Source organism: Austrofundulus limnaeus, unplaced genomic scaffold (assembly GCF_001266775.1).
Source record: "Austrofundulus limnaeus strain Quisiro unplaced genomic scaffold, Austrofundulus_limnaeus-1.0 Scaffold306, whole genome shotgun sequence".
In the NCBI taxonomy this organism is placed as follows: Eukaryota; Metazoa; Chordata; class Actinopteri; order Cyprinodontiformes; family Rivulidae; genus Austrofundulus; species Austrofundulus limnaeus.
In genome coordinates this window covers 484,283-495,316 of record NW_013952708.1, presented here as the reverse complement: position 1 = coordinate 495,316, position 11,034 = coordinate 484,283, and the positions used below count along the sequence as shown (strand labels likewise).

At 38.2% G+C, this 11,034-nt stretch overlaps 2 protein-coding genes across 2 annotated transcripts in view; both read right to left on the bottom strand.

Moving 5' to 3' along the window:
- Positions 1-6,629, bottom strand: part of tent4b (terminal nucleotidyltransferase 4B) — a gene marked incomplete in the record, with an annotated part of 38,124 nt that extends 31,495 nt beyond the window's left edge. The window contains 1 exon segment of the mRNA XM_014021806.1: positions 5,737-6,629. Coding sequence (XP_013877260.1) covers positions 5,737-6,287 — 551 coding nt within the window.
- Positions 6,630-7,218: 589 nt separating this feature from the next.
- heatr3 (HEAT repeat containing 3) overlaps positions 7,219-11,034 on the bottom strand; it is a gene marked incomplete at its 5' end in the record, with an annotated part of 5,673 nt that continues 1,857 nt past the window's right edge. The window contains 8 exon segments of the mRNA XM_014021807.1: positions 7,219-8,339; positions 8,483-8,659; positions 8,731-8,874; positions 9,571-9,659; positions 9,782-9,918; positions 10,039-10,121; positions 10,402-10,556; positions 10,754-10,844. Coding sequence (XP_013877261.1) covers positions 8,226-8,339; positions 8,483-8,659; positions 8,731-8,874; positions 9,571-9,659; positions 9,782-9,918; positions 10,039-10,121; positions 10,402-10,556; positions 10,754-10,844 — 990 coding nt within the window.

Genomic DNA, 11,034 nt, shown 5'->3' with positions numbered 1-11,034 from the left:
CAGGAAAGTTGACATTTTAAACCTTAATAAAAAAATCGATACAGGGCTTTAGAATATCGATACAGTATCTGGAAATGAAATATCGCGATATTTCAGTGTATCAATATTTTCTTACACCCCTAGCTTAACCGTATTAAATCGTCAAGAGCCAAAAAATAATTRATTGAAAACAATTAATTGCACACGATATGATTATGCTCAACCCTAACTCCCAGTCATTTCTTTATATTTTGACCACAAAGAAACAGACTCTCTAATTGCAGGTGGTCTTGATCAATTGTATTTCAAACATTTACTGTTGGGTGTACTTTTACTTGGACAGAGACAACATTTTCCTAATTTTGGTTCGGTACGTGGTCACCACAACAAATTTTAAACAAAACATTTCAGATGCAGAGCTCGGACATGTGAGGAACTTTTAAAACACAATCCCTTCATTTCAAGGGCTCAAAAGTAATTGGACAAATTAAATATTTAAATCAAACATTTATTTCTAACACTTGGTTGAAAACCCTTTGTTGGCAATGACTGAAGTCTTGAACTCATGGACATTATGAAACGCTGTTTCCTCTTTTTTTATTGCTTTGCCAGGCTTCACTGCAGAAGTTTTCAGTTGCTGTTTGTGGGTCTTTCTGACGTTTAGTCTTTAACAAGCGAAATTCTGCTCAACTGGGTTGAGATCAGGTTGACTTGGTCATTCAAAAATAGTCCACTTATTAGCTTTAATTAATTCCTGGGTTGCTTTGGTTTTATGTGTAGGGTCATTGGTYCAGCAAAGTCCAGTCTAACCTTTTTATTCTTGAGGCTTATGGGTGACTTGCACCGTGCAGTGAACCCTGTTTTTAACTTTCACGCGGTCTTCTCTTTTTGGAGGATTTGGATATTGATACGCGTACCTCCTGGAGAGTGTTGTTCACYTGGCTGGCTGTTGTAGATGGGTATCTCTTCACCATGGAAAGGATTCTGCGTGTTGTTGTCTTCCATGAGTTCACAAGTGCTTGCTTTTTTTCTCAGGATGTACCAAACTGAAGATTATGCCTCTCTATAGCAATTTCTCTTAGTGCTGTACCAAACGATTATTTTCTAATCGATTAATCGAACGATTATTTTTTCGATTAATCGATTATTCTAACAACAAATCTATAAGTTATTCTGATGTGAGTGCACTGGATATTTAAAATGTTTTCATCAAATTAACAAGAACAGTTCATTAATATTGTAATATTTTCTGTAATAGTTTTTTCATGGACACAAAATATGCACTCTAGAGTCAATTCTAACAAAAAGCTTAAAAGATTTAACATCAATATAAAATCTCAACCAAAGCATATAAAATTCAAGTAAAAGAAATATAGTGCAAGATGTTAACAATCTAACAAATGAACTAAATCATGCAAAATTCAAGTCACTCTGGAAAAAACTATAATAAACATTTATTTATTATTTTTTATTTAACATATTTCTCAATATATAAAAATTAACAAAATATCAAGACAACATCCAACTCTTTGTATTGTAACATCAGTTGTGTAACTTATTTCTTTAAGGTGAAAACTGTTGAAAACAACAAGACTGTTTTGTCTTATTACACAAATTAAAATCCAGCTCCACCACGTGTTTCTATTGATGTCATTTCCCCACTAGAAAAATGTGTGATGGAGGTCCATGGAAGGCAAATAAGTTTAAATCAAATAAACAAAAGAGGATGCAGTTAAAATAAATAAAAGGTATTTAAGCTACGTTTTGAACATCCAGAACACGTCCAACACTTGTTGGCTGCTTGTGCTCTTTAGGTCAGACGTGTGTCGGGAAGCTCCTCTGTTGTTTGAGATGCTGGGGGAACCGTCTGATGGGGGAACGCAGCTCGACTTAACACCGGTCTCTGTTTAATGGTGGATGAAATAAAGAAAGTGGTGGTACTTTATTTACTTTGAGCAAGCGAACGTCGTGCTCACAAGACAATTAGCCCACCAGATAATTCAGAGGCGATCTGTTCGGTAAATTTTACTCCAGGAGCTGTGAGGTTTGTTTTCAAACTTCAGACTGAACTGAAGCAGCGGCTGCTGACGTCATTACACTCTTGCGCGATGCTGCGTTCAGGACAAGCATGAAAAACTCACCACTCTTATGCCAATACGGTCGCAATGATGCATTTAGATACCGAAATGGAATTGCATGAACATTCACRTGGTGGTTATGTAATACAGCGAATCGATAATAAAAAATCTGCGTCGACAAATTTACATAATCGATGTCATCGATTATTTCAACTAATCAGTGCAGCCCTACTTGTGACGTCCATGGCCTACCCCAGTTACCACTGCTGTGCATGTGTGTCAATGACAGAAAGGCAGATGTGGCAGTGGAAGGTGTCAAAGCAGTTTGGAGAGAAAAACAAAGTAAACAACAAAAAAAAAAAMGATTAATCGATTATTAAATTAGTCATCCATTACTTTAATAATCGATTAGTTGTCGATTAATCGCTTAATCGTAGCAGCCCTAATTTCTCTGATAGGTTTTTTCAGTGTTCGCAGCTTACGGATGGCTTGTTTCACCTGCATGGAGAGCTCCCACGTTTTCCTCAGTAAAATTTTCCAAACGGAAGCACCACACCTCAAACCAACTCCAGGCTTTTTTTATAGTTTAAATAAAAAAGACATAATGAAGGAACTGCCTACTGCCCATGAAATAGCCTTTGAGTCAATAGTCCAATTACTTTTGGTCCCTTAAAAGCAGATATCTGGATATCTTCAAACAAAAGCTGAAAATCTGGACTTTGTCTATGTCCGTTAAATAACTATAACTAGAATATATTTCAGTAAACAGGTCTTTGTGTCAGTGTCCAAAATAGATATAGACCTAACTGTAGGAGATCTTTAAAAAAATATTTTAGCCCAGTCATCTTAGCAAAACAGTTTGGCAACCTCTTACAAGAAGCATCACCAAAGAGAAAGAGCATTTGTAAGATTTACGTCTCTTTTGTTGTTTGCTTTCACACCATCAGAAGAACCTTGTGACCATCTAACATTTGGCTAAAGGTCAGAGTAGCCATGTCACTCCAACGCACAACATTCACCAAAACAAGAGTCGCCTACATCACAGTCAGAGCTACTTGTTGTGCATCAAAGAATGTTAATATTACAACAAAATTGGATAGAAGATGCATGTTTTCAGGTGACAAATATGAAACAAAGAAAAGTAATAGACTGTGGCACCCACAACAGATTTGCTTTACAATACAGAGGCCGAGGGCCAATTTACATGGAGGTGGTTTTCAGTAAAAAGCATTTATATTGCAGAGTACATGACAACAGCAATCTGATTTTCAGACACTCCCTGTTGCATATCAAAGAAAGTCTCAACACGTGACAATTGCACATGTGCATAGAGTGGAGGCTGTTGAGAAACCCCTGCAGAGATGTGAAATCTGTGCAATCTACCTACTTTCATTAGCACAAGAAAATGTGGATACAGTACAAATGTATTTTTAAGTGGGACAAATAAACTTCCTTATGCCTTTAAATCAGACCAATGATACTTAAGGCCTCTTTATACTTCCTCTGACCAGCAGACATCGGCTCAGATTGTCGCAGTTTCATGACGAAAATTACGTCACCGTGCTCTCAGCGTTGACTCCGGCCACCCCTTCTTGTCACACCCTGCCGGCAGAACATTTTCCCCCCTACTGCTAAGAAGTTTTTATGTGTGATTGGTCAGACATTTTTGGGCATGCGTGTTTATGCTGAAAGCGATCAGACGCTAGATTTTGCTCCAACTACTTGCTTCCTGAACGTGATTGTTGTAACAAGAAACAGACATTTAAACGGCCAAAAACTTACGAGTGGAGTTAAAAACGATGTTTTGTACAGAAGAGTCCATGTGGAGCGTTAGCTCTGAGGACAAATAACGGCAGATCTAACCGAGACAGATTTGAGTTTGTTTTTATGTTTTTTCACAGAGTGTAGACTCCAGTAGGAAGGAACCTCGTGCGGTGACGCGTACCGCAGTGGGAGGGGCTTCCCAGGAGCTCGGCACAGTGTGTCTCAGGAACTATGAAAAGTGTGTGCGAAAACAAATGCCAAACAACCACGTGACCACGCGCTGACTGAGTACGTGGAAGCCTTTAGACACTTGTAGATACTGTCGTGCTAATAAAAGCTCCTACTATGAAGCTGGAGATAAATAACGATTGTAGAAAAGGCAGTTATAAGAACTGATCTGCCACAGTTCCTGCAGTACAAAAGAGAATAGGAACTGAATTAAATTGTTTTAAGAACGGTAAAAAGGTTCGTGCTGTCCAGAAGCACTCAGTTACAGATTTTATTTTAGAAATTTTGTCAACTAACACTAAGCTACAAATTATTTTAAGCATAAATGGTATATATTTCTCATAATGTTTGTAAAAAAAAAAATCCCTTCTATAAGCAATATAATGAAATGATGTTCTGTCTCACTGTAAAGAACGTGTCCTTCTGGAGTTTTCAACTGTATGAGCTCAGTTCGTTTAGCATTTCACATCAACAGCGCTGGGAATTTAGAAAAATCACTATTTTGTGAAAAATAAAACAATGTCTTTTTCAAATGCTACCAACGTATGTAAAAGTGTCTTTCAATATGTGTTTGATATTTATAAGATTTGGTGCRATAGTTTGCGACAATAATCCTACATTAAGACTAAATCGTCATGCTCAGTATTCAATTATTCTCTTATTATTACATTCTTGATTTATAATTAAATGAAATATAGTAATAATTTGATTATTACGGTATTATGAGAGAGGGGAACAGACTAGCTGGAACATAACCCAAATATTTTACAAACTACCCAATATAAATCGAATGTTACTTTCTCTGGATGCTAAGATGTTACAAAAATAGAATTCAGGACTTGTATGTTCCTAACATTAGGAGCCATTGATTGTTTTTGCAAATTACTGCGTCAATAAGGTCTAATGATTTGTTTATTTTCAGCCAACGTAAACTCTGAGTGGCAGCACTGATTATTGGGATAAAAATGGCATCAAGGTGCAAAGCTGTGTCCAGTTCATATCACTAACACAGTTGATGGATAAACCATAAACACAGAGCTGTGAAGAACCAGGATTGTCACAGCATGGAGACACAGGTGTTAAAGAGCAACGCCAGATGTTTTTTTTTTTTATTTATTTTGATTGAATGAGTTTTTAAAGTGCAGAACAACAGGCATACAACTGCCCCAAGGCCCATCCTCACATGCAATTATCAAGGTTACCCTACATATAATGACTTCAAATTCTACTCATCCACTTAGATAACTAATCCATGGTTGTTTTCCTACAAAGAAAACATTGAATTTTAAAATATAAAAAGGAACCAAACATGGACTCAGGACTCAACCATGACCTTTTAAGGAGTGAATTCTCCACAGTCTCCCTACCTACTATAACTTCAACAGTGGGCTGACAAAATATGAACTACTGTTTCAACTTCCATCTCCCAAATTTCTTTAGCACAGAAAATATGCACTTCCACTGTTTATATTACAGATGTGCATCTGTTGACTCATTGGGTGAAAGGAGCACAGTGAGTGGGGAGGGGCTGAATACCTCAGTGTTTAAATGGACAAAYTCACAGTCATCCCACTTATAATTTCCTCTCAGTGTCAACACTCACATTAGAGGTTCACCCTACTGGATATCAAACAATAAAAAATGATTCCACTGGTTATAATAGAGCAAACAAATCTGAATATCTTACCCCACAACTCCTTCGGAGTAGTTCCTGACTTTCCACGGAGTGCCCGTGTAACCTTCATATCTGTCCGTGTTGGACCCGCAGCCGCTGTTCAAAAGGCTGGAGTTGAATCCGAAAGTGCTAGCTTTATTGTCTCTTTTCCTTTTGTTGGGGTGTCCCTCCGTGAGTCCCCTCCACAGCACCCCGCTGCTCGGCTGTCCCCCTCCGCCGACACCGCCCCTGCTGGAGGCTCGGTTATTATGGTTGCTGTTGCTGTCTAGTGGTATAAAGTCGACTTGTTGTGGTACGTCTCCGTCCCCCATTGAGCTCTCGGTCTCGACGTCTTCACAGTCGGTGCTCGTGTCAAGAAGTGGTCCGTTTGTGCAACTGGGGACGGGTCCCGACGCCCCGCTGCTGACGATCGCTTTCAGGCTCGGCGTGCTCTGAGGTCCGATGCTGTAGCTATTATTTACGTTCAAGTACCCGAACCCTTGGGTCGTCTCCCAGATCTGCATCCACAGGTTGTTAGCGGGTCCAAGTTGTTCTGGCTGAAACCAGGCGATTCTCGGATCCATCAAACGACGCTGTAGGCAAACGCCGTCCCACCACCACCCCACCACTAAGCGACGCTTAGCTCCTGTGCTGCTAGCTAATATTAGCTAGCTTCGCTACCTCTGCTAGCTCAGGTTCACCACTGTCCGTTACTTCTAGAACATGGTTAAAAATAAACAAACGCTGCTACAATGGCCGTACGTGAAATTAACAACTAAACCCATAGACAGAAAACTAACAATTACGTACGAGTCAGGTCGTAAAAAGGATAAAACAATGAACTCAAACTTGCTGTAGAACACTGTAGAAACGTGCAGCGGATTGACATCCAAGTGTCTCTGACCCTTTCCCGGCAAATGCGCATGCGCGGACTGAGTGAAAAGGGGGCGGGGACATAGCTGTTACGCAAGCGACAGTTGGTTTATTTGTTACATAACAAGCTCTGATTTAATATTCGATTAACCTATAGAAAACGTACAACCCTTTTAAAATATTAAATTTTTGGCCTAAATCTAAAATGTACTGAAACTGACTTAATTAAAATTAAAGTATATATCCCCTAATAAAATAATACAATAAAATGCACTAATTTAAAAATAAATAACTGTACCTCCTGTTGTTTTACATTTAATTGACCTTCATATATATTTTTCCAGTTTCAACAAACTATATATTTTATCTCACCTCTCTCTATATATATATATTTCTGCTTTACTTGAAGATTAATGTCTCTAGTTTTTTTTTTACACACGTTTTTATTTCCATGTGCCGTTTATAGTTGTTTATACATTTTTGTCTTTTGTTTTTACTTTACTTTATGCATTTCTGTCTCATGCAAATAAGGTGGGCTGCCCTTCCAGGGTAAGCTCCTCTACAATTGGTCAACAGACAGGAAGGAAAAGGATCCATGTGAGGATTGATTGTGCACTCAGAAGAGAAAAATGTAAAAACATATGAAAAAAAAAAGACACAAATCATTTTAATGAATTGATTCTGACACAGTACACTAAAATGAACTGTTGATCCTATCACTAGTTGCAAAACTGATGCAACACAGGCATGCACAATCGATCACCTTTAAACACATGGATTACATCATAGATCACAATTCTATGACCATTTCATAAAAATGTATTTAGCCAATATACATAAGAAGTTTCTTTCCCCCAGCAAGTTCAATAAATCTCACTTTTTGTAAGCTACTTTTTAACATGTGTTGTTTTATTCCAGACAAATAGAAAGATTAATATTTTTAGGATTCAGTTTATTAGCAAACAATTACATTTTTGGTGAATTGCTTACTTCACCATAATCCACAAAAAACTCAAAAATTGATTAATTTTAAGAATAATTTTTTAGGTCATTATTTGTACTGTACCTTCAGGAACTTTGAATTATGTTTGCTTTTATTAACAAACTTTAAAAATCATTTTCAACAACAGCATTTACATCCTGTTAAGAGTTCCTGAAATAACTTTCACTTTTGTGAAAAATAAACTTTTTAAAATTGAGTTGGGAAAAACTGACACAGAACACCATATTTTTGTGCGCCTCATTTCTCCAAAAAGTGACAACTTACATGTAAAAGGTTAATGAAATAAGGGGTTTTTGTCCAGGACTGATCCTTTTTGCACAAAAACAAAGCATCAATGTAAATCCAAACACTAGAGAACATGAGTACTTATGAGAAAAGTTGAAGTTTGTTCACCTGATTTAGTTGTTTCACTTGATAATGTTGAAATTTCATTAAAATATACAAAAGTCTGGGTCATTGTTAGATAAATGCACGAACTACGGACTAAAACCTCTCTGTCTTAAACTTCAACATTGTTAAARAAAAATTGTAAACCATTATTTAAAGTAAATAATCATAAATAATTGACTGCAACACAGTCATTTTTTGCCCCATACTGTGTTAGACACACTTTTAAAGTGATCACAGTGAGAAAAACACAAAGTCTTTATTTTTTCACCATCTTTTCCAGGTAAGAAATAAATCTTCTCAGGTTGATTTTGATGTTGTCCAGCACACAGAGCTGCTGAGGGCTGTATTTTCCTTTTCCTTCTTTACGTATCTGATTAAAAAAAGAAAGTGAAAGTTAGTCATAAAGACATTTAGAGAAAAGAAACTACAAAAAATCATGTATTTTCTTCCACAGGAAGACAAAAATATTAATTCCAAAGCGATTATTATTAAACACGAGTTCATTTTAACCACCTTAGTCTTGAAGACTGGCTGAAGTGCCTTAAGCGCTGGCAGTAAACCAATGTTTTTAGCAGCTAACTTTGCCTCCTCTCCATCCGCAAACACATCAAACAAAGCATCAAGAGCTTCTCCATTCACGACCAGGTCTGCATCCTTTGTGGCAACTTGAAGTAAGGCGTTCCCGATCAGCTGGAAGAGAGAAAGGTTTTAGAAAAGGAGCCAACATTAAATGAGAAGTGGAGACAAAAAAAAAATTGTACCTGAAGGATTTCTGCTGAATCTTTTTCTTTAGCTAAAGTGCTTCCAGTGATGCCCAGGATGGCGACGGCATTGACCCTGACACTGATGACATCGCAGCGTGTTGCTGCTTCACTCAGGCTCATCAGCTGCTGAGGAGTCATGCACTGAAAAAGAGAAAAAGTGAATGTAAATAACAGTGGTGGGCACAGCTAACCACTCATCTGCGAAACAAGAATCTTAGCATCGCTAACATTAGAGCACTAAACAAGTAGAAGCTAATGCTAACTGCTAAGACGACAGTCATCTCCTTCCAGCTGAAGACTGGTGGTAAGACTGAGACAAACCTGTTGTTAGTTTTCTATTGGTTTAATTTGAAGGTTGGTTTGTGTAAGTAAATATTACTGAATTTATTTATTTTTTGATGCTCTTAATTTGAAGTTTAGCTCCTAAAGATGCTACATGCTACACACATGGTGCCTGACACATTTAGCGCTGCTTGTAAGATGGGATAGTTTTTATTTAATTTGGAATAAATGGCATCAAAACAGTTTAACACTTTTTTTGTGGACTTAAAATTAGCATTAACTAATTTAGCAGTAGCTAATTGGTCTGCTAACAGGTTTTCAAAGTTAGCAAAAAAGCTAATCAGTAAATGAGAAGTTAACCATTAGCGGAGCTGTGCATAGCACTGGTAAATATGGTTAAAGGTGACAGAAAGAGAACCTAAAGTGTGTCTTAAAATTAAGTCCAGTCCCTGTGAAACAATAACATATTTCTGCAGTATAAAACATTTTCTTCTTTTGTGAAGACACAGGAAGATTTATCAGTGATGCTACATAGGTTTTAAATGTATTCTGTACCTGGGCAATGTTTTTGGAGGCAATCATCTGCAGGAGAGACCGCATGGCACTAATGACTGCCTCAAAAAACTCTACATCCTTGGGCATCTCTGAAGCACAAGAAAATAATAATTTTACACATCTAGTTTTGGTTTTTTACATTTCATCAAGAAAATAATACAATATCAAAGAAATACATAGATAATACAAAGATTCCACAAAAATATTAGACCTTCAGCCCCGAAGACCAGCGTGGACAGGTGCTGCGCTGCTCCCTGCAGGGCTGCTGCTCCACCCAGAGACTCAGCATCCATAGTGGACAGGATGCTGTGGAGGCACGTCAGCGCTCGGGACTGAACACGCTGCATCCTAAACAAAGATCAGGCACCTTTTTGCAAGTGTATTGGCTGAAATATTAAAACAGGCAATAATACAATTTTTTGGTTTGACACTGAAGTTCAAGGGAGCCTGAGAGGTTTAGAGAAATACCTCTTAGTCAGGCCTCTCCAGGACGGATCCTCTTGACACACATTAATGGCTTCCTGTCTGGGGAATCCTGTCTTTTTGAGAACCTTGAGTCAAATGGGGAAAAAAAATAAACATATAACATTTTTTTTTACCAAACCGTGTGATTATACAAGTATGAAAGAGATCTCTCTATAATCAAAAACAGGTAAGAAACACAATCTGTTCTGCCCTGAGGGTGAAGTTAGGTGGGGCTTTCTGCATAATCAAACATTTTAGGTTTATAACTACAGTTTATGTAAGACAACTGTTGAACTATTTCTTATGATTGTCAAAGTTCTCTGTTGTGATAAGATAAGAAATGACAGAAAGCAGATTGATTTTTGCCTTTTCTGGAATGCTGTGGTTGATCAAAGCTCCTTGAACCTCAGCTGACAAACACAGAGGAGACATCAGATTGCAGACTCCATCACAGAGGCCATCAGGACCCAGGTCGCTCTCATCGCTGCTCGATTCCTCCTCCCACTCATCATCAGAAGGGTCTGAACAGAACCGCAGGGACACAAATTAGGAATGGTGCAGATTATTTCCGCACGCTTAGATGCATTTCACTAATTTTTCTGCTGTAAAGGCCTTTTTTCAAAGTGACAAACGCGTACTTGGTAGATCTGTCAGAGGAAATAAAGTAGATGGAGAGGGCCCTGGGGTCAGCACTACTGTCTGTGCCCTCAACACTCACCGTCAGAGCAGCACATGTTGACAATGATCTCTAAGGACGTTTGCTGGGCTGTCAGCAAGGTCACCGCTTCCCGCAGCTCCTCCTTACCCCTCTGGACATAAACAAACAGCCGTGTGAGTCAACATCCTACCAAAACAATGACTTTTAGCACAGTTATCACCCAGTCTRAGTTCAGCTGCTACAGAGAAGCAATTCACTCCTGCTGACGCGCTTGAACGTGTCAGGATGTGCACTTCTGAGCTGCAATGTGGCGACAGCCTGCTTATAAAGTGTCCGTTTGG